The 24,881-nt window shown below is 39.8% G+C and overlaps 1 protein-coding gene across 2 annotated transcripts in view; it reads right to left on the bottom strand.

The window, feature by feature from the left end:
* Positions 1-24,881, bottom strand: part of fstl4 (follistatin-like 4) — a 228,075-nt gene that overhangs the window by 138,267 nt on the left and 64,927 nt on the right. For both annotated transcript variants that reach the window (XM_075486657.1, XM_075486658.1), the window contains exon 4: positions 4,018-4,260. In XM_075486657.1, the coding sequence (XP_075342772.1) occupies positions 4,018-4,260 (243 nt within the window). The remainder of the gene's footprint in view (positions 1-4,017; positions 4,261-24,881) is intronic.

Genomic DNA, 24,881 nt, shown 5'->3' with positions numbered 1-24,881 from the left:
CTTTAGCAGCTTCAGCAAGCTTAGAGTCTTCTTAAAAGTGCTGCACTGAAAACAGAATTTAGCTTATTGAGACCATGCGACAATGGAAACCCCGCTATCATCTTTTGGTTCCATTTTACTAGTATGCAGTATTTATCCATTTAGTTGCATATGTGGCATTTTATACTCCCATTGTTATTCTAATGTAATTCCCTATAATTATTTTTACATGAAATGGACCATGGATTAAAGCACCAGATGAAGAGACTGTAAACACAAAGAAGCCAGTCAGATGAGTGAACAAAGGCCCCATCCCGAGGTTCATAGCCTTCCTCTCAACTCATTCTCAACCCATCACCTCTCCTGTCTATCACAAATCCTAAAGTCAGAGGGAGGCTAAAGGCTTCATTTTGAATCAAAGAGAATTTTTGGTTGGCCTCAGATGGCCGAGTAACTCCTTCATCTCTATATCTATGTTTATGTTAGCAGGTCCGGTTTAAAGCATCCATACGTTTCATCCCCCCACGGACTGAGAGAGAAAAATAGAATAACATTTTTTAATATAAAACATGAAACTAAAGGTTAACTTAAGATTTCTCTACGAAACAAAGTCGACTTTGTCTTTGAAGCTCATAAAATTAGATTTTCTGATGCTACACGACACATAGTACACAGAAAATACAAATAAAAAAATTTAAAAAAAAAAAATCACCACATGGACCTAATCTATCAAATGTGGGTCATCCTTTACGTGCCTATAAAAAAATGGTGCCAGAATATACTGAATGACCAGGTTTCTCTGGCAATAGTCGTTTTTTTTTTTTTCGGCCAAATTCCAAAATGAAAATGTTAGGAAAATGTTCATAAGGCTTGGATTAAGAAATAGCGGTTCAGGGAGCATTTCACATCCTTTTTCATACATGGAGTGCTCATCACAGAGTCCAAACTGTAACACGTCCCCGCTCCCCTTTAAGTATTAAAGAACATTGAGAAAAGAGTCGTGACATACACTCTGCCCTGAGTTTCATCCCAGAGAACACGAACTGCAGAACATATTGAAGAAGGCAGCCGGTGACCCATCTCTGGTGAGTGCTACTGGTTAACTTACCATATCTGCTAAATATGGTGATCAGCTACTGACGCGATGTGTCATAAATATTAAAAATAACCTGTTTCTATCAGATAAGTGTTAAAGACAGCTGTCATTCTGCAGCCTTACTGTTCACTATTTTATCTGATGGTTGAACTGTGACAAAGTAAGTTGTTAAAACGTGCAGACTCATCGACAGTTTTACACATAAAACTAAATCTTTGATCAGCTCTCTAGGTGACAGCCAGTAAAGAAGGCTCGTACCACAGAAATGTCATCTTTCCCCAGAGGGGAGCATCATGGACAGGCTGTGCCGAGAGAATCACAAAAATCCAGATATGATGAAACGAAACTGCACAACTACTTGCCACATTTTACACTGTGACTGTGGCCATGGCCCTGAGCTGAAGGAAATAAGCTTTCATAGCTGAGCTTTATGGTCTATCAAATAAATTTGGAAGTAAATCTGCCCCTGAAAAATGTTTTTTTTTTTAACATTTTAAACTTTAAACGCAGCTCGTGGGATGCGTGACATCTGTCTGTGGCAGCGAAGTTCTTGGTTTCAGATGAGTTTAGGAAGCTTTTTTCAAGGCTCTCAAAAATTCTGTTCTAAAATGATATAATCAACAAATGTATTGAGAAATATGGCTATAAAAAGAGCCAAAAAACCCCAAAACTCCTCAGTCACAAACATAAATGTATATATCGTCCTTGTTTTACCATGCAAAACCTATTTGAGTAAAATACTGACACAGAGTAAAGCAGAGTTTGGACAAGCTACAAAGACTTCAGACTGCAGTTACTTTCAAATTTTCAAATTGTAAAAGAAAGTGGGAGAATGAAACCATGGTACACAAAATTAAGCCTATGGATGAACATGCAAACAAGAATTTCTACAAGTGAAAACCTAAAAACCGCATCATCTTTCCCTTTTCTGTGCCGTTTATACCAACAAGAGTGATTGTGAACAGGCACAGCTGTGCCTGCCAATGACGTCTCCGGTGCAATAACTACTTGCCATTTACAAGTAGTTATTGCTTGAATCCCATGACATTTGAGTGATTCCCAATGTTTTCCATCGCTTTCTAGTTTGCATTCAAACATCAAGTTTAAGCCTAATGTGCTGACTGAATATCCCTAATGTGGATTAGCTATGCATGGTGGTATCTGCCAGGAATCCTTCCATCCCTAATGTGATGCGACAAAAAGTGCTGCCAGTTTTGTTTGAGTATGTAAGCGTCTGTGTTTTTTGGGTCGCGCTGACTTGAAATCAAGCTCCACGAATAACTATAGCTTTACTTTCCATTTGAACATCTACACTGTCAGAGATTATACAAATCTGTTTGATGCTAGTATGACCCAGAAACAGTATTTAGAAAAGAGGAGGTGTCAACATTGTACATTTTTTGCATTTCAGTATGTGCATAAATACTTAGATAAGTAAAAATTCCAATCAAGGCCTGGTATCTTCGCATCGAAATCATGATGAATTGCTGATTAGTCAAGGAGTGAGGGTTACAATTATTTACTGTAGAAAGCTGCTGATCGGATCCTCAGTAAACTAGTGGTGAATGAGCAGAAGTAGTAGAGGGAGGAATGTACAGTATGTGGACGTACTGGGGATTTAAAGTCATTGATGAAATCACACAAATGCAAAGCAGTTGATGGTGTTTACACTTTAGCCTAATTATGTTGTATGATGCAATCTCACCTTAAAAATTCCACAACATTCGCGGTGCTTAAATACTGATATAGATGTCACTGTCTGAATGAGAGCTGTGGCCAGCATCTGACAAAGATAACGTTTGCCGTACAGTTGATGTACTGTAGGTAGCTTAGCTGCCACTTCCCAGACAAACTTGACCCGGATCCAGAGCCTTCAGCATCAAATGACAGCGGACTCCATTCTTTAGGCAACTGACAGAAACTGTGTGGTTTTCCCAGTGACTGATGCTTGTGATTGCAGCTCGACAGCTGACAGCACGGTACAAAACAATAGCTTTTCATGTCAGCACAAATCTTTCTGTTGATACGGTTCAACATCAAACTGAAGCCAAAGCCCCAGTATCGCCTTGAAAATTGCTCACACGCATGCCTCTGAGGTATCACAACATAATTTGAGGGCAGTTCTCACTCAAATTGCATCAAAAGCATCAACCTGTATCATACTCAGTGATGCAGTGAGACATAAAAGATGCAGCTGCTGTGCAACACCGCTTTGCTGCTGTTCCTGCAGACTGTGAAATTCTTACTGTAACAAATGAGATTATGTTTTATTTGTAATGTCTTTTTTTAAAAGGTACGTTAAGGAAGAATACTGTAACCGATTATATGACTGAATATAATATATATATATGAAAGGGATGATTTTTTTTTATTATTATTTTTTTTTAGCTACTATGAAGATCTAATCCTTTAGTAGTTGCAGTCGTACCAGACACCAAGAGAATAACACATGATTTTGGTTTTCTTTTTGAAAACCATTTCAGAGAGTCAACTTGAGTGAGTTTAATTATTGCCAAAAAATGACTGCCACCTAACTGGAACATTGACAGCATTCCTCAAAGTTAACCCCCCCTCAAAAAAACACAACGCTTCAAGAGCTCTCCGGTAACAGATGGGTGAGCAAATGAAGGGCAGTCTGGAGAAAACAAGATTAATTTAAAAACACTGGATGAAATGCCAGGGAGTGCTCACAGCAACATGCTGTTTGTCATCAAACTTCGTGGGAAGCGTTGTAATTTTGACAACCACCTACAGTAATCACCACAGGGCATGAGATGAGCACTTCTTATGTGTCATTTATCTTAATAAAGATAAATTACACACACAAACTGGACCTTATTTTGATTTAAAAAAAACTGTGCTAAACTAAAGTAACTCCTGAAACTTTTTTCCCCTTTTCTGAAGCAGATTTGTGCCATGTGAGTGTACCGCACAAGACTTACCTTTGAAGAAGCAGTCCTTGCTGTGTACCACATAGATCCTTCTCCTTTCCAGGCAGGCAGTGCGGTAAACTTCACAGTGGTTCTCGTAGAACCTGCCATCTGAGCCACAGACCGGCACAAAGGAGGGTCGACATTTTTCCTGACAGACGCACTCCGCGCGCCCAGTTTCTGCCATCAGCACACACTGTCTGCCCCGTCCACAGTAAGTCCTCCGACACGGGCCTCCATCTGGATCAGAACGGGCTGGAAGAAAGAGAAAGAATATCGCGTTTGATTTTAGGAAGGGTGCAAGAGGAAACCAGCAGGTTTGTAAACCTTCATTTACTTGTGGGTATGGCCACGAGGAAGGAGACAAAGATCCGCCACAGCTACAATATTTCCTTAAATAAAAAACAGGATTCAATTAAAAGCATGTCCTCATCTAATGACCAGGAGGGAAGTTGATACAAACAAATAAAGGCCATGCATCTAATACAGAGTGGGAGAGAGTAAAGAAAACTAAATCATATCTGTCATTACAACGCACGTAGTCAAGATGAAAAACTTCAGGCTATACCAATAATCAATAGCTCTAATCAATTCAGGAAAAAAAAAACGTGGTAATGGTGTCACATGGTATTGTTCTGGATTTAGCATCTGTCAAAGTCACAGTTTGATTCCTCACTTTTAAAGTTGCTAATTTTTTCGAACAAAGCCATGCTGAGAGCAGGGCTGTTTTCATTTGAACCTAGGATTTGAGTTTGATAGAAGTTTTAAAGGTGTAGTCACACCTTGTCACGCTAATTGGGAAGATTAACAACGGCGGTATTTTCCGCAGACTCCTCCTGAGAGCTCGCATTTACCTGTACTACTCCAGATTTAGTCATTAAGGAATAAAGATAAGGTATTTTAGCACAATGTTCGAAGCAATAATAACAATGGTAATTTGAAATAAAGGCTTGCCTCTTTTAAAGGTCTGGTACCCAAAGCTGTTGCAGTACAGACCTCGGCATTTATTTGAGGAACACTAGTATCGTCATTAGCAGGAAAACTTGGCACAAGACCGAAAGTACAAAAGGAGGGACTGTTTTGTCAAAAATAATATTGGCAGCCGCAAAAGAAAATCTTTAAAACACTACAAAGAGGATAATGTCGACTGTAGAAGACATTTAAATTACATTGAGGAGAACCATTGTATTGTAAGAACTGTACCCGTCTTGTTTAAGTCAAATGAGTTTGTTTTTTTAATATAATAAAACAAGGAAAATCGTATGATTCATACTGTGCACACTAAAATTAGAAACAGTATAAACTCAACCTTTACTCATCAAAGAGCAAGGTGTCCTTATTAACACCTTTCTGAATCATTCACACAAACGTGCGCATGTACACAAGTGAACTCGAAAAACTGAGGCAGAGCTTACACTTCTACTTTTCTTTTTTATAGCTCTTAACACACACACACACACAGAGGTGCACACGGGAGCAAAAGGGCACACGGAATTCTCCATCTTCATAACCGCAGTCTGTGCCAGCCTTTGCTCCACAGACCGCTCAAATGAGTGCCCAAGAGTATCGCTGTCACCACCTCTGACCAAGTACCCCTGACTGCCTACAACACCTTGTTCCCCCCCCTCCCAATTCAATCTATTCACGCTGAAAGCCAGTCAAAAAGCATGTCGATCCAACCAGATGCTCCACCTTGGACTGAACTTTCATGACTTCACGGGTTTGACCAGCTCCCTGCCATCGTGCTGTGATCTGAGGCCCATCTGTGTCCCGGGGTTACAGCAGCAAAAATCAGACTCTCAAAAAATGTACAATTAAAGAATTTGCTGCCTCTAACCCATTTCATGCAAATGTCTGTGGTAATACATCAAACACTGCTCAGACATCACTCCTAAAAGTGAAAAGGCACAATCATTGTCAGAATGAAACAGGCTCCTAGGGATTCACCAGCAAAAAGTCAACTCCAGACATTACACTGATTTGATGAATATTAAATATAGTGGTGTACTCCTTTATTACATTTTATAACATAAACTATAATAAAATGCTATGTATTACTGCACTGTGCTTTTCTGCATGGAGACCAGAAAAGTCCCTTTTAGAGTCGAATAGAAACTCTCAGATAGGGCTGGACCCGAAACCAAATACAGTATTTGGAAAAGTATTGGGTGTTTTTTTTTTTAATATATATTTACTTCAAACAAATGTATTTTTTAATTATTGCTATGGTCTACATCACAGCCAGTTAGGCTTTTGTTCATGTGGATTTGTTTCTATACTAACAGAGTCATCCTAATACGTGATCATGCTGTTGATAGAGATCAGTAGTCTGTGCACCTTCAAATAATTTGAGCTTTTTGGTAAAGATAAAAAAAAAAAACAATTTTCACACACTTTCAAACATGGTATTCATCCAATTGGCTTGTAAAGTTTATGATGCCCTTCTATATAGTGAGTAAAGAAAATCCTGGAAATTTGTAGGTTAAAATCTTATTGGATCAATGATCTACTGAATATAAATCACAGATGGTTTATACAGCTGCTATACTTTGGCTTTTATTTGCTCTGTAATTTATTTATTCCACTCAAGGGCTCCGGAGAGGGAGCTACTTTATAAGAGCTGAACAGAAAATAGTCATTTTGAAACTGTGTTTCAATGGTTCATTTTTTGATGTTCTGTACTAGCAGAAAAAAAGACCTCGGCCCACCAACAAATGTTTTGTGTGGTGGCCCAGTTATGGTTACAATGCTGTTTCACTAGCTGTGCTCACGGCCGCATGCTAACGGTTGTCTACATCAGACGAAAAAACTAGATCCAGTTTTAAACATACTGGTTGCTCAGTTTATGAAAAACGCGAACCAATATTACATTTAATTCGTCAAAATCACTTTCCTAGTTGTATTAAAGGAGAATTGTACACCTACGTATCCTGAATTTGAAGCGTAGTGAGAGCAAAAAGTTCATTTTCAAGACTATTTTCAATTCTATTTGAATAAAAATACAAATGCAATCTCTGGCCTCAATAAATACGATTACAAATACTGTGTGTTCTGCACACCCCTGCCCCAGACATTCTCTCAAATGTCAAAAGCTGGTTGAAACCGTCGAGCACTGCAGCCATAAAAATGCCTGTGGCTATTTATCCTGTAAAATGTTCCGTTTTAGGATCAATTAAGAGACTAACGTTTTGGAGTCAAGTCAAAATATCCCTTTTATCGACCCTGTTGAGTTGAAGCCCTGTTTCTTCCTTTAAAATTTCAAGTGTTCCTATCTTACCTTTTGTTTATCTTTGATGTTAACAAGCTACGTTATTTGCCATGGAAACTAGGGAGAACATAAAGGAGATGACTGCTGGCTGCATCACACTGTGAGAACCAAATTGCACGGCATGAAAAACTCAATGTCATGGCGGAAAAGGAAAAGGAAAACAGAGTTCGAAAATGGTGAAAATGAAACCATTATTTTAGAGTCTAAAAGAATGCAGAACAACGTCTAATATCGCTGCTCGTAACGTTTCATTGCAGTTATGAGACACTGAAGGATGCACGACTATTACAGGGAAATAAACACACTTCCCAGAGGGGCTTCGTGGCCACTGTGTTCATCCTGCTTTGAGGTGGAGTTAGTTAACATGCTGAGACAGGGTGAGCGCTATTATCCCTTTATGGAATGAGGCTAAAAACCATACTGGCATTAAAAAAAAAAAAAAGAAAGAAAAAGAAACGCTCAGTGCATGCTTTTATAATCAAACTGCTGAAAACAGAAATTGAATTTGCCTGGACTATAATCATATCTCAACTCTCAGTATATTCAGAGTTAAGACCCTGCTGTTGGAGGACAAAAATCCTGTAATTGCATCAAGGCGATTTAAGGGCCGATGCAAAGGGGCCCACTGCAGCACACACACACTAGTTCTGTGGTACCCTCCAAACTGACTTATGGGTGTCGGTATGCAGGTAAGCGTGTCTAATGCACATCATCAGGCACATTGCCAAAAGCAAACACATTTATTGTGTTGAAATGATTAGTCTATCATTCAACAGACATACTGAGCAATTTACAAAACCTTTGATGACCATCAGCTCCCTCCTCCACTCTGAAGACACTTTTTCCTGACTTTCACATGTGATACACTAAACCTTTAACCAATTAATATAAATAACGGGTAGGAAAGTAATTATGGAGGATAATCGATAACTGCAGCCCAACACAGCCTGGAGGTATGTGGAGTCTGACCAGACGTGGCAGCTCCGAATACTTTATCATAATTAGGTATCAAGTATCAAAAGAAGCTGTGGTTTGAGGGTGTGCCAGGTAACTACCCCGATGGGAGCACGAGGGAGACAAGGAGGATGCTGAGACTAAGACAGACTCAATTCCTTTTTATCCAGTTTACTAATTGCTGTGCGTGTCTCGGCAAAGCATCTGTGGAAAATGCAAAACAGCCCAGCTCCCTCGCCACCTCACTGTTCATGTCAAGGTCGGGGACGATTACAAGATCGTTTGTATTCTCCAAGCGTGAGAGATTAAACGCTTAGCAACAACCATCCAGCGGCTGTTACCCACCGGTGGTGGTGCTTACTTCCTCTTCCTTCTCTTGCTTTGTCCCAAACTGTCTATGCCTTCACTCTGACAATCCCTCTTGCCCTTTTGCATTTTGCTCAGAGAAAAGAGTACATGAACAGCAGCCACTCAAACAACAGCAACAATAGCGCACAGAAGTTACATTTACAATGCACAAGCCGCCTGACATTTAGCTAAGTCTTGGAGCTCACATTTATCTGCAGAGAGTCCTTTGTCTTCCACTCTCTTGGACCATATTGGCTGCAATTTAGGCTTGCTTAAGAGGCTAAAAGTGCTTTCTGATAATCCTTACTGTCTAAGCTGCTGGCACAGCTCTTTGAATGGCATCCAGTGGTGCCAAGACAATGTCAAGTTGACCATACAGTGTCAAGTATGCGTCATGCCGCTCCAAATCTTTCTCCTTATTCTTCCATTTCTTTATTTCACTGTTCATGTTATTGTTTGGACTGAAGAGAATTTTTGACCAGAAAGGGTCCACTGTTATCACAAATGTCAGGCTTTGTTAAGACGCAGTGCTAATAACTACACAGAGCATAAGGGACTAGTACAAAGCGTTTTGGCTCACGTTTCTGTCATTTTTTGACATAAGTCAAACTTTTCATACTCTGCCAAGTAGAGAAGAGCACAACTAGAGGCACCGCAATCCTGACTGTCTTTTCCTTTGTCAGAGGGAGCTACAATCATGTCGCTCTCAGCCCTCACTGAGTCATTGTGATGAAGCAATTGAAATTTCGACTCCAGAATGAGGCATACAACGAATCTGCATTGCACACTGTCACCTATGCATCGTATGGCACGAGACTCAGAATATTTCACTTCTCTCTGAAAGTGAAGCGCTTATGTCTGAACACCTAACTCTATCTTAGAAATTGAAATACACCTTTACATATTTATACCTAAGGCTAGACTCTTGAGCTCCATTAAAATCCTTTTAACATTTTAAGGCAGCCACGCGAGGCTTTATCTGTTTTGTTTAACCCGGCTCCACATACGCGGTAGTTTATCGTTCCTGATAGATTTTCCTCAGAGAAACAGGAGGACAACAATGAGCTTCTCACTAATTAGACTGGAAGAACATTTGCCCGGCTGATGTGGGACTCTCGGCCTGAAGCATCGCCATGTTATTAATCTCCCTGATCCATGGAAATGAAGAGCACGCAGTCACAAGCCTTTCAGGATGTCAGAATATGACATTTTGCGAGATAGCGTGCTTTTTTTTCTTCATTTGCCAGAAGATGGCTATTGTTGTATGTGGTGAGTCCCATTTTTTTTTTTTTCATTTCACATACTGTACAGTCAGGCAGCGAGCATGTGAAGGGCACGTGCATGCTCTTTGTGTGTATGTGTTCTCAAGCCTGAGAACAACTCTGTCAAGTCTGCATATCCTACAGATCATTTTATTTGCTCTGTAGCAGCTGTGGATAATTAAATATTGAGACGCGCCGTCAAACACTGTCTTCCTTGAGCTGCACAGTTGGACAAAGCACTTCTGACATGCACACTGAGCTGGAATATCAATGGACACCAACATACCTCAGTGCTAGGTGAGATATGCCATGGCATACACACGCAGATAAGGACAAACTGTCATTGTATACCAAATAATGTTATTTTTCTGAGTAGCTTAAACAGAGGAAAGAAACTGGAATACAAATGACCAATGGCATAATAAGGTGTGGGTCTTGTTTTTTTCAATACTTGGGTGTTGTTTAATACTTGAAAATGATACCCTCTGATCTAGCAGTAAAGACACTAGGAATTGATTTTTACCAACCAGAATAACGGCAACGACAATTAAAAGTGTGTGTCTTTGTGTGGGTGTCAGGACACTCACACACACAACAGAGGTGCAGATTCAAGCACACACACTAAAATAAAGATATCAAATGACGCTGTGTGAAAGGAGGGGCCAGGATTTGTCTGCTGCGTAGATGAGATGTTGCAAAAACTTTTCCATGTCTGATGCAAGAGGAAGATGCTTAATTTGAATGTGACGGTGTGCACACTGCTCTCCACTTCTACTTCGTGTTCCTGCCATCGTATTTAATGTAGACTATTTCCAGACATCATCATTTCAAATGTCTAGACAATAATGACAGCTACTGGAACAGAAATCAGTTTAAGCTCTATTCTTTGATTTATGATGGACACCAAATGCTTTTAACAAAACAAAAAACACATTTTCAGAACAGGAGGAGATACAGCCATTTGAGTCCCTGTACGGATGTGTCAATGATTTTTTGTTGCCACAAAAATAATAATTGATAAAATTAAGAATTTAAGGCTGTTTTCCTTAACAAAAAACAGGTTTTTGGAAGACAGCCTTCAACTAAACTGAAACTGTCAAGTGTGCTAGCAGGTATTGATGTAACAATTTGTTTAGACAGTGAGGACTGCATGTTAACTATTGTGCTCACAATGACAACACCCTGATGTTTAGCATGTTCCTTCAAATTAGAGATGCCCCTGTAATTATCTTTTGCTGGGTCTATTATGGTAGTTTGATGTAACATTGTTAAACCTCATCATTTTAATCAGATCACGCATGCAAAACTGTGATCATGAGAAATCCAATTTAAGATTAAAAATTGATTTATTTGCTCTTTATGGCTACAACTACTCATTTGTTTCATTGCAATTAACTGTTTATGGTATTGGTATCAAATCACTGTTTGACCTACAAAATATCAAGAGCTATATCAGATGACCAAATGTCAAAACAATCCAAAAGCAGCTCATTTTATTTGAAAGGTTTACAATGTCCGGAAAAGGAGGAGAACTGAACCTCTGAACTGATTGTAGGTTTCATGCTGAGAAAGAGATGAATAAGTACGCAACATCTCATCACAATCAGCTGTTATATGTTTCAGTCTGGACCAAAGAGATACAAAAGGGAGCTATAGTAACAGTGTTATCTGATGCATCTAGTAAAAAAAGATTAGATTTAGTATTAACTTGCTACCAGAGACCTCTCTCTCATTCAAAATGGGACAAATTACCCGTTACTTCCATGACCTCCTCTTTAGCGGTAGGCCAGCCATAACCTTTGTACCCCTTATATGTGACTCAATGGAATGACACTGGAGTCATTTCATTCAAGCAACTTAGAAGAAACTGTTTAAACGGTGAATAGACTGAATGCACCAGTGATGACTGGTGACTGAGCTTAGACCCAACTGGTCTGTACAGAAAACGTAAGCTACTCAGATAAAAACTGCAAACGCACCAATAAAACTAGAAACTTGTATCAGAGCCAATCCTGTAAAGATGAAAGATACTGTGGACATGAATGGTAAAAAAAAAAAAAAAGAAGCTTGTTTTAACACCATAAGCTTGTTTAAAAAAAAAACCCCAAAAACTGCTTTTTCCCCTCAAGCAGTGAACTAGTACCGGCTAACCACCTCAGGATATAGTATCAAAATTGGGCCGATTGCTTTTATATTACAAAACGCTTACATTGGAGAAACTTTTACTGAATACTGAGGCCACATTGCTGATGAACATACAACAGAAAGTAGTCATAGCTGATTAATTGCACTTGTCAAGTCCCTTATTAAGATGTGCTGACTATGCTTTCTTCTCTGGCTTGATGTTTGTGTTGCTCTCTGCCTCTTCTTCAAATTATCGATTGAGAAAGATGCAAATGAAAGAGGTAATCAAATGAAAAGACGGGCAGGCTGCTGCCAGTGTTTCCATGGTTTTGCCGCCTCTTGGGACACATGTAATGCAGTTACTTCTTTAGGGATGAAAGAAAAAGATGTCATTTAATTTGAATAGATGTCAAATTCTTATTTTTTTTCTCAGCAATGAAGAGCTGTTTTTCCCATATGTGTCAGTCTTATCTGTGAACACTGTCACATTAAATATGATTTGGACATGAGATAAAGCACTTGAGCTTCAAAAATAATCCATAGGAACGTTATAATTGAGTGATGAAGCATTCTAGCAGACGGTAATGGTGCTAGAAGGAGAGAAAGGTTGACTTTCCATCCATAGCGCAGATATATCGAGTCTCTGCCTCACACAAAATGTTACAGGGCTTATCTGGCCGGTTCAGCTGATGGGTCGGTCTGTCTTCATCCTCTGATCCCCGTGTATGGGCAGCTGCTCCCAGGAGAGCTTCAGATCTCGGAGAGCCAAGCAGCCACTGCAACTGCTACCTATACCTGGGGCTCCAACGAGATCCTTTACAGACCAGAGAGTAAGGGATTTCATAGGGATTTGACGGTAATTGTTTGTTCATTGCAGACCTGTGAGGTAAAATATGATGGTCCACTGCATATAATTTTTTATTTTTTTTTTGAGAATACATTTGTTTCACTGGACCAGCTTTTATAGTTGTATTATCAGCAGAGATTGTGTGGCTTTATCTTATAAATCTTGAAACTCCATTAAGTGACCATCTTCAGGCCCTGATTCCAGCGTTGTGGAACCTTGGGGTACTGGACCAGGTCTAGATCTGACTATTTTCTTTATTCCTGGTGATTAGATATTTCATATACCCCGCCATCTATGATGTGACGATGCGACAGATAACGCACGCTGATGAACAATTTGCTATTTCAAGGTCATACTGTGGGCTGAAGACCAAATTCTCTATCTGTGAATCTTAAGAGGAGAAAAGTATTTCAGAAAATACACATTGTGTTTCTCTCTGATACATTGGGTGTTACTGGCATTTAAATGAGAACAGAAAAATAAAGTTATGGTAAAACTGAGGAAGACATAAATGTAAATAGGAAGACTAAGATTAAGAGACAGCTCATGTAAATCAGTGTGAGAGCAAAGTGAGCTGCAGTTCACACCCGGTGGCCATGAGTCACATGACCACACTGGTTAAAGCCTGACTGGTATCTGTTTCTCACTCCATGGGCTGCTCACTGCAGAGGACTGAAAATGATTAGTGAGAGTGGAAGGGCTTCGTCTTTAATAACTTTCTGATGCAGCCTTTGGACCTTCCCTTGTAATTAAGTAGCAGCAAAAGCCGAGAGAGGGCAAAAAATAATAAGAGTTTTGTATAACAGCTCGACAAACATGGGTGAGCTCAAGTCAGGTGTAGTCATATGTCTGCTAAACAAGCTTTTGCAATTTGGCTTTGGAAACCAGGAGAGTTCAGGTTTTTCATTTAAAAGCGTAATATGAAACTGTTTATTTTTAAATTCAATAAGTTTTGAATTCCATTGGCAAACTCTCCCATTGTAATAAAGCAACTTAATAGGATTCAACAGGATTAAATGATGTTAGATTGTATGTTAAAGTATATTCTAGCATTCATATTCACAGATTGAAACATTCATACAGCAGAATGCCACACTGAATACAAACTAGCCTGAGTGTCATGCTTTGTTCAGGAAAACATCTGATGATTTTATCCACATGCACATCACACCATCTGCCCCAAAGGCCTCACATTTGTGCTACAAATATGCTGCAAAGTTTCAAACAAGTGGATAAATGTTTGGAAGAGTTATCCCTTGTGAGCCAAAAACCCATGCTTCGCATTTCTTTAAAACTAGCTTTTCACTGTTTTCTTTCTTTTGGCATTGATTTCTGTATGAGCTCACCAGCACAGCACGCCCACAAAATCAAACTGACGTCTTCTTGGTAAGAGCATGCACACATTCTGTTGTATGGTGATGGCAGAATGACATTTCTTGTGCTTTGTGACCTGTGGTGCAGCAGATTTTCTCTATAGTCAGTATTTTAGCACATTTTCAGCACATACTTTTACTAGCAGAGAAATATAAAAATGTGTATACAGCATGCAATAAAAAGAATCCACCTTTTTAATCAAATAATAAGCAGGAAATGAGCATAAAATTCAACTTTTGTTGCTGTATAGTCTCATATTTTAGATCAGATCTAGACTCGAACACGAGATACATGCAAAGGGATTAGAAGAAGTGCTTTACATATGTCCATGTGCATACTGTAGAAAAGTATTCTTAAAGAGGGCTCGTAAAGGCCCGATTGATTGAGACTCAAAGAGGCAGATTTCTTTTACTGCTGCAACTACGGTGAAGATTACAATAGTATAGTGTAGGTCTGAGCATTAGTCCTCTTCAGCTGCCATTCTCATACTTAAGTATTAACAGCAAGACCATCATGGATTAAATAAGCTCTCAAATGTATTTTTCTAAAGTAGATTTGAACGAACATGTGTGTGGAAAGTATAATCTCTGCCGCTAAAGAAAAAAAAAAGCTGTACATGTCAGGCGTCTGAATGGAAAATGTTTGAAAAGAGGAAACACGCCTCCCGCATTCTTTACCCGCAGAGCCAAATGTTCTCAAACTTCAATACCTGAATTAGATTTTTCATTTTCCGTGTTTGTGTTTGTAGATGCACATGTGCAGGTGTGGGGCAGAAAATGAGAAGGGATTTTTCTCTCCAATGTGTGCAAAAACATTTGTTTCCCCTGATTAAAAATACTGTTGTCTCCCATAGCTCGGGAGCTTTCTCCTGTTATGCTCCCTCTCCACTTCACCCCTTTATTATCAACATCATCTTAATCCCTTTGATCTGTCCTCAGCCTCATCTTGCTCGCCCCCTCACCATTTATCTCTGTATTTATGCGTCTCTACAAAATAGACTGTATTTCTGCTGACACCACACCTGCACCTCCCTCGCTGCAGGGCTCTGGGAGAACAGAGACCAATGAGTCACAATGGCCTCGCTCCCAGAGCCAAGATGACTAATAACCCCTGCAGGACAAGAGGTTGCAGAGCTGAGGCACAAAGGTGCCTCCTCTGTTGGGTGGGCTGTGGACATGTGCTTGATACTGTCTCCACACAGAGATAGCTGTGTGAAATAAATATGCTGGGGGGGGTGATGAACAGGATTCCAAACAAAAGGACTGTAGCATTGTTCTATACATGGTTTGGAGATTGGTTGAATTTGAATGTCAAAGTTTAACACGACAACAGAAAATTCTTACTTCAAAGTCCTAGGAATTCAACACATAAAAAATGTTGCTCTGCTCGTGTTTCGTATGATGGACACGCGGTCAAAAAGTGTGGGCCACTGTTTTCAGCGGAAGAATGGAAGAAACAGAGCAAGAATCTGCATTAAGCAGTTGGTAAGCGCAACACACATAGTTCTGCGCTAATATCCAGCTGTCTGTTATCACGAGAACATATTAGAACATAGACTTTTTCAGCTGAAACTCTTTAGTTTACATATTTTTTTGCCTCTTAAAAAAAAATTGCCAGAGGCTTCCTTAGCACCTACACCAGATAGATCCAGCGAAATGAATAATGAATAAATTTGGTTCTCCGAAGCTGCCACCGAAAAACTTCTTTGTTTGGCTGATCTTGTATAAAGATGAAAGAGGGTGAATGCTGTGCAGAAAAGCACTACATGCAGCCCTGCTGGGATTTAGCAGTTTTCATGTTCTGCCGCTTTTTGCATGACTGCCTCAGCCACCTCAGTGGCATCTTAAAAACCTCAACTGTCACAGTGCACATACAGTAGCTGCCTGATTACCATCCCAACAGTGCACACGCAATTCAAACACAAGCGAGGGGTCAGAGGGAACTGAAAGGTTGTGCACGTCTGCTTGGCTGTGTATTTCTTGAATAAACATATTAATGTTCCGACGCTCCAGGCCCAAGCTGAAAACCTCTGTTGACAGCTGGAGAATGATGTAAACACCTCTTATCATGTTATGAATACAAAAATCAGACTGCTGGACCAACTCAGCCAGTTTTCAATGTGGATTCACTGACATTGACATGAGCACAGGGATCCTCGGAGGTTTTAATTTGGAACATTTTCATGTTGGCTCAATGCAGCCTACTTCAAAGATACACGAGTCACATTCAGACAATAACATGTACTGTATTTATTTAACAACTTTAGATAGCATGTGACCAATATTTGTTTTTCATGAATGTGTTTTTCGATTGTTGTGGGTCTGAAGTTGAGGAATAAAACTTGTCTTGTAATGTCCTCATTCTCACCCTATTAGCCTCCTATTATACTGGAATTGTAAAGGCAGTTTTGTTGGTCAGTCCATGATTTGAGTTTATAGAGAGAAGTATCAGCATTTTCCCTTAAGTTTAAATTTTACTCTCCTTAATAATCAGGATTTTAGTCCAACCATGTTTTGCCCTGAAGGCTTTTTATGGTGGGAAGATTTGAATAACCTTCATTTTTGCAAAGATCAAACAGATAAAGTAAGACTGGAAGAAAAATACATCATGTCAGAGACCGACAATTTTTTTTTTTTCAAATCTTGGCAGATATGGAAGAATAAATATATGAATAATAGATTTTCCGCTACTATTGTCTGCTGTGTTTAAAGTTCACAAACACAGATGTACAAGATCAGGTTGTGGGTGTTTTAATCACAGAGGCTTAAGATGGGTACAGTCGTGCGCTGCGGTCCAACACGTTTCTGATAAAAATGAGTTCACAGCATTGTTATCATTAATGTGTAGACGCAGCAGCATTATGTTTGAACAAACTGTATAGACAGTAAAGAGATGCAGCAACAAAATGCAAAACTAAGTCAGCATTATTCGGACAATAACGGTACATAAGTATGTTATCAAGCAGGACTTGTTTGGAATTATTTTGCTTGTGTATTTTTGCAGTTATTTTCATCGAGTTGAGCCACAAAATACTCCATCGCCTGTAGCTTTACATTGTGAAGCACTAATCTTAAGCACCATTTTCTTGTGTGCTTTATTGAAGTGTCTATCAGCAGCAATGTTGTGACCTTCGACTTTCCCATCACTACGTACTACGGTGGCCGACACGTGCAAACGCGCTACCAAACGGCGAAACAAATCCAACAATAAAATGCTGCAAGAAAAAAATGCGGCAATCACAAAAACGACCGGAGCACACGCGCTGCAAACTCCAAAACACATGCAAGAGAGAAACGCTGCAAACTTCAAAACACATGCAAGACAGAAACGCTGCAAACTTCAAAACACATGCAAGAAAAAAATGCTGCAAACATCAAAACACATGCAAGAAAAAAATGCGCTGCAAACTTCAAAACACAACGGAAGTTCGCCAGGCCACTAGGGGGTCTCGACCTGTGGGACCACAATGGGAGAACTACCATATTAATGAAAGAGAAGAAAGTCAAAAGGTACGTTGTCATTTACGTCTTTTTTAAACACTTGGCCAAAATCTTTTACTTTATTATAGAAGAGCAGCGGAGTTATGTCGCTATAATAAGGTAAAAGATTACGGCCAAGTGTTTAAAAAAGACATAAATGACAACTACCTTTTGACTTTCTTCTCTTTCATTAATATGGTAGATCTCCCATAGATATCCCCTATCCCACAGGTCGAGACCGCCTAGTGGCCTGGCGAACTTTCGTTGTGTTTTAATGTTTGCAGCGTTTCTGTCTTGCATGTGTTTTGAAGTTTGCAGCGTTTCTGTCTTGCATGTGTTTTGATGTTTGCAGCGTTTCTGTCTTGCATGTCTTTTGATGTTTGCAGCGCGTGTGCTCCGGTCGTTTTTGTGATTGCCGCATTTTTCTCTTGCAGCATTTTACTGTTGGATTTGTTTCGCCGTTTGCAGCGCGTTTGCACGTGTCGGCCACCGTACATCACGACTTGTTGTGCAACACACAATGTAAAACTAGAAATGCACTCAGAGAGTGCAGACCTCCGCCAACCGCCAACCTACCTGTGGATAGCGAGCCATGTATGGGCAGACGTTCCTGATGTGGGCTACTTGTTCTTTGGCGCTGTCAGCAGAAGAGGCATTCCCTTCTCCCTTTTCATTATTGAACAGCAGTGTTCGCCGTTATTAATTATTATTAATATTATTATTGTTATAATGTTCTGTCGGGAAGCAGTGTTCGCCGTTCTCATTACGCTATATGCAGTTATGCACACTGGCTTGCCGTTGCAATCTTTTGTTGTGTTAATTACAGCAAATCCGCGCAATATGCATTCAATCCGCGCACTATGCATTCTGTCTGGCTTTGGCTCTGTTTGGCTTTGGCACCTTGAGGTCGCGTCACCTTGTGGCAGGTCGCAAGATTGCAGCACGAACAGACGAACGAACATCCAGACATCCAGACAAACCAAAAGACAAACTCTGGCGATCACATAACCTCCTTGGCGGAGGTAATAATGTGCTGTCAGTTGTGTGTTTAACTCCATGGAAAAGTAAACAAAAGAAACAAAAGAGTTTGGTCGGGTAAAATATGTTGCGATGTGAAGTGAAGGCGATAAGTTTCAGGAGTTTTACACTTTACCTGAATAATTCTAAAGGCTTGTGAAAGAGCTCTCAGGGAGGGTTTGTTGAAAATAAATAGCTGCAGATATGTGCTTTTTTGTCATAATGAAACTGGAGATGGTAAACAAACTGAGAGAAAAAAAAAGAAATGAAGACATAGAAGGTCAAAGCTGAAAAGACTAAACTTGGTATTATTTTCCATTTATCCGGGTGAAAGCAGGCGACTGTTCATTCAGATTTATTCCAAGTCTCATGGCATGTTTGTCACAGTAGGCTTTTTTGTTTATTATTTGTGCATATTTTGTGGCTGATGAGATATCACTTTTTCAGTATCACACAATTATGAAACAATGTTTGTACCCTGGCCATGTTTGAAACAGCCAAAGTAAATTTGTACAGCTAAATCAGCTTCTCAGTGTTACTGTCTTTGATAAAGAGCTTCAAGCTGTTTAAATACGTAAAAAAGAAAAAAAAAAAAGTAAAAGATGGCGTTGGATTGCAGTCACTTGTCACACACATTAGGCAAGTATGGGACATATGGCTCAAAACACCATTATTGTCTTGGCTCATTTTGAAGTGTGGCACTTGATCGTGAATTCTCAGCGCAGAGAGCTGACGTGCATGCGCCAGTGACTAAGTAGCGAGACAATTTATTCTGTTCACACGCTTCCTGAAGGAGGTTGCAGGTTGCCAGGCTGGTTTGACAGATGGGCTGAAATTGAAAATTGAAATTGCATATATGGACTTAGAGATGATCCGACAATCTGGGTTTTACAACTAATTCACAAACTTTACAAACATTTTTCATGGGAAAGTTGGAGAATTTCTGTATGAAATAACTAAATGCAGGGTCCCAAGAGATTCCCTTTCTAAATGGGAGGCACCCTGAAAAAGGAAGTGCTGGTGGGTGTGCTCCCTGGGAGTAGCTGCTGGAGGCACACATTGTGTTCTTTGACAGCAGTGTTGTCTCCCTGCTGGGATATCTGACACTGAAAACTGTAATCTACATTACTAAAAAGGAGGGCTATTGGATGTAATATTGGTGATTTTCATTTTGGAAATCATACTTTCCTTTCAATAAATCCTGTGAGCCTTTATGATATCACCATTTTGATATTTTTGCCTTCGCTTGCTGTTTGTTTGAGACGGCAAAACTACTTTGGTTAAAGTTGGGGAAATATCGTGGTTTGGCCTTCCATTACTTACTTAGGCCTTTAAATTCCCATAGGAACATAGGCCATTGACGAAACTCCTCCATCCTCTCCATCGCCTTCCATTAGCTTCCATCAAAATATTAGCCTTGCATTTTGAAAGAAGACACTTTTTACAGTCTGGTGAATGAAAAGGAGCCTCGGTGAAGCAGAGGCACGTAGTGCCTTGGGAGAGAGAGACTGGGCTCAACAAATCAAGAAGCAATGGAGAAAAGGGGCTCAACATGTAAATAAAAGACATTCAGAACAGGAGGGATTTGTCAGGGTATTCAAGTCTTAATAGACTCTGACATAAAACAGGATCTGAAAAAAAGACCGAGACACACAGTGCTAAAAGTTTGAGTTTTAAAGCTGTGCTCTCTAAGCCTTTCAACACTGAGGACCATGCAAGGACACAGGCATCTGCTAACTGAGTCACAGTGTTCGTTGTTGAACAGCTGATCTCCAACGGAATAAAGAGTTTTGTGAGGTTAGCAAGCTAAAGACAAATGACTGATTGTATTTCAGAAAGTGCACACCGCAGCATGGACACTAAGAATAGGTTGAAGGATTCAAACAGAAAATCTATTAATGATGTGACAAGAGCAAGCAATTCAATGGAAGGAGAGATAAGTAAAGAAATACATTTTTATTTTATTTACTGCCAAAGAAAGGGGTATTAATTAGAGGAATGACGAAAAAAGGAAAGTCCCTGAAGATGCAACAACTTAAATCTACATGTATATTGATATGCTGTTCACAACCTGATGCTTTCAAAGCTAACATCACATTCATGACCTGGAGTTACCTCAGTAGACACTTGCTACAGACAATATTGCAGCAGGCAGAAAAAGGCGAAGCCTTAACAGAACAGGCCAAATTTTGAAGCTCTGAATAATACATTAATACTTATTCCCCCTATTAGGTCTAAGGATTAAATGATAATTTGCCTCAAGGTACCCAAGAGACATCAGAGAAAACAGTCATTTGTGTACATATGTATATTTGGAATATGTGGACAGAAAGAAAACACGAGTTCAAATTAAGGAGGAGTCAGATATGCACACATGAATAGATGCACGTAAATCAACACACAAGACACAACGTAAGCCCAAAACAGAAGCTTATGAATAAATAAAGAAACAGCGGCATCTGAAATAGCTCTGACCGAACTTTGACCGGCGAGGGACGTTCTGTGAGTGAGCTCATCAGTGCTGCTGTCCGATCTGTTTGGTGGTCAGGAGAGCCGGCGTGGTGTTGACAGCTGGCTGTCACGATGCCAGGGCCGAGGAGAGAGAGAGGGACGGGAGGGAGGGAAAGATGGGAACAAAGAAAGAGTGCCTGGAAAGGGGTGAAAAAGAAGGAGAGGGAGGCGGAGGAGGAAGCGGACAAAGACGACAGAGAAATGTAAAGTGACCCCTTGACCTTGATGTAGTTGGGCCTCAGGCCTAACTCCTTGAGGATGTGTCAGGTTGGGTTAATATTGTCAATTTAGCTTCCCAATTCTCTCTAAATAATAGCATGTGACATAAGTCTTGTCCGTTACTGTTCCAAATTTAGCTTCATAATGAGTTCACTGGGTGAGCCAGTGTTTGACAGATTTTAGTAGATTAGAAATTTTCAGGTGCAGATCAGTATCTTTAACATTGTCTGATAATCTCTTTTAGATTATTTATTTCTAATAATAATAATAATAATGATCCTTTGGCATGATAGATCAATTTAAGTTGGATTGACTCCTGCAGACATGGAGCATCATGCAGAATTTTCCACGTCATAAAAAGAGAAGGAGAAAACCAGGCACAGGGGGACGTGGAGGACACATGGTTGGGGCTGCTTTTGAGTTAGATGAGCGATACAGGTGAGAGATGGGAGAAAGCTGAATTAAAATCCAAGACAAGGAGTAAAAGGATGAATTTCAAAAGTTGACGGCAGGAGAAGAAAAAATGACACAAAGTGACACAAAGAGAGTGGGAGGCATTAAGGTGGGAGGAGCAGAGCGGAAGATGGAGAACAGACAGAGAGGGAGAGAGGGAGTCAAGGGCAAGGGGTGGCGAAATGAATGAAGGTCAAGCCTCTGAGGGACCCCCACCGAGCGGTCAGTGTGTGTCTGCGCCGGTGTTCTGACCGCGTGTGTATGAGGCACAATCTGGTAACTGAAAGGGATAGTGAGTAGGAACAAAAGTTTGAGAGAGAGAAAGAAGGGGGGTCTAGCCCAGTATAGTCAAAATTTGGGTTACAGGGCTTTTTGTTTACATGAACCAAGAAATATACCTCTTGCCTAAAGATGTAGATATTTTCTGAATACAACCTGGATTTAGATTAAGATGTGAAATACGAAGGAGAGAACACAGTTAACACAAGCAGCTTGAGCTCCGCATGACTTTTTTGGTAGAAATGCTCAGGACATTTTTTTTGCTGACTTAAAACTCAGCACACAAGAGTGTGACTGAGCTCCTAGAGCTGTAATCCACAAAAAAAAACAACAAAAAAAAAACAGGACAGTTTGTTTTTTTTGTTTGTAGTGAAGCCGCACACGCATTTACCGGTGAAAAAGTTTGTCAAGTAGAACATAAGACTGCAGAAAGCAACAATAGAAGTTATGGATCCAACAATGAGTTCAGCTTCTCTTAAAAACCTGGTGTTCACTGGTGAGTTCACACAGGGGCCAAGATGGGAACACTCAGCTACAATCAGATCACAATCCATAATAGATGGCCATGTAAATATCTTATGAGGAGAGCAATGGAGAAAATGACTTGTACCCAGGAACACACGCATACATGCAGACACACAAATACACAAAGAACCACAAGTGCAGACAGCAGAACCACAAAGAGTAGACATCTCTCTCCGCAATGGAAAAAAAAAGAGTGTAATAGAGTGTATTTATCTAATATTCATGCATGATCTTAATGAATCTTTTGTGTGAATGTATTCTTGTTTTTTAAGTTGTCTGAGAGCATGCTCAACACAGACAAGACTGTGGAAAACCATGGCTCCTACATACATCTAAATAAGTAATAAAACAGTCCACTAGGTCTACCTTTAACTGTGTTATAAAGCTAAATGCAGTGAAAGTTCAATTTTGTTCACAATAAATAAACTGTTACACATAACGGTACGACTTCAGCAGACTGTGCAATATCTGCATTATATAAATAATAGAAAACTTGAATGTACACCAGCATAAATATTCTGACATCATCCCGGAAAAGGTTGCCTTGTTTTTTAAACTAACATCTGCGTGAAAAACGGGCGCCAACTACTTTTTGGTCAGCGATTTGCAAAGCTGAGAGTATGGGCCTCCTCTAAGAGAAAGTCAAAGATGAATATTTAGAAAATGTCTTTCCTAAGGCATTTATCAGCCTTATGACTATGGAAAGGTGGGAGAAACACAAACTTTACCATGCTGTCACCTTTTAATAGTTAATGTAAAGAGGTACAGAGGCTCTGTGGAAGCCCCCACATAACCTCATTATCGTGTCATATTAATGCAGAAATGAATAAGATCCTAAAAGATTTACAAACCTTTTTTAAACAGCTATGGATTGGTGTTGGAAAAAACGCTATCATTAAATCAGCTAGTCTTACAGTAATACTAATAATAAGTGTTTAAAACACTGTGTTAACACCCATAGATATCTGAGACTGAAAATTAGGTTTGTCATAAGTTTAGATTATTCATAGATTCATTAGTCTGAAGTTTGAAATGACTAGCAGCAGTTAAATACTGAAGCTGAAACAAACAAAAGCAAATTATATGAAAAATAAAAAATGTAGTAAAGTTATCAACCAATATTGACATGCAACCATACAAACACCCAAATTTAAAAAAATTAAGAAGACGTTACATCTTCCCTCAGTTGAATATTATGTGAATGATTCAAGGCGCTACTTAAATCTACTCTTCCAATCCTTTTAGTTCCAAAACAGAGGATTAAACTTGACTGACAAAATGCGCTTAAAAAAATAAAAATTAAATCTTGTACAAGCATGAAAAAAAATCTAAATTTAGACGCATTAATGGCATCATGCACAATCACAGTATTAATTAGCACGTCCATTAAGTTGGTGCATGGACGTTTGGCTGCTTCTGAGAGTAAGTTCTGTGCCGTCTAGGTGGTGATGATATTATGAGTGCAGATGCTGTGCTAAGCCCTGCAGTCCCCCACAGGGGAGCACTAAAAGCCAACCCTCGCCCTGTTGACCATCAATAATTCAGTAGAAATCAGGGTTAGAGTAAGTGCATCACCAAACGACACATCATTTCTACAGCTTGCAGAAGAGACAACAGTCTCCGGCGTCATAAAGTTTGCATAAGGCCCAAGCTTCTCCGTTAGCTGTCCACATTAGCTCCATTACGATGAAAAAGGGATTGGTGGGTGGAAAGTGTAAGGAGAAAGTGACGCTGAGTCATCGACTGTGTTGGGTCTCCACAGAGACCCACCTGGCTTGTGGAAAAGCTGGACACTGCCATAGTGGATAAAGGAGACCATCAGCAGCTGCCTGCCCCGCTGACTGAGAGTCCTGCTGAGAATACTGTCAGCCATGTTAGCAAGGAGCCAAACTAAGAGATGAATCTGACAGCAATGGACAGATGAGAAAGGGAAAGATGAAGAGTAGTAATGACGAAGAGAAAGCTACGACACAGACAGGCATTTCCTCTACAGTTTAATCCATGAGTTTATATAAAAAATATCAAATACATAGAGAGTTCACTCTTGAGTTCTTAAATAATATCTAGACATAGTGTAGCAAAAATTCAGCAGCACCGAGAGTCTTCATGTGCTAACATCACAGCAGGGTAACCGTATTGCACAAATTCAGCAAACAGCACTTTGATATAATGATTACTGGTTTAGTTTGGCTGGTTAATTCTGTGTCTATTCAGCG

The sequence above is a fragment of the Odontesthes bonariensis genome, chromosome 16 (assembly GCF_027942865.1).
Source record: "Odontesthes bonariensis isolate fOdoBon6 chromosome 16, fOdoBon6.hap1, whole genome shotgun sequence".
Lineage (NCBI taxonomy): Eukaryota > Metazoa > Chordata > Actinopteri > Atheriniformes > Atherinopsidae > Odontesthes > Odontesthes bonariensis.
The sequence above is the reverse complement of the archived record's forward strand: the minus strand, read 5'-3'. Positions and strand labels throughout refer to the sequence as shown.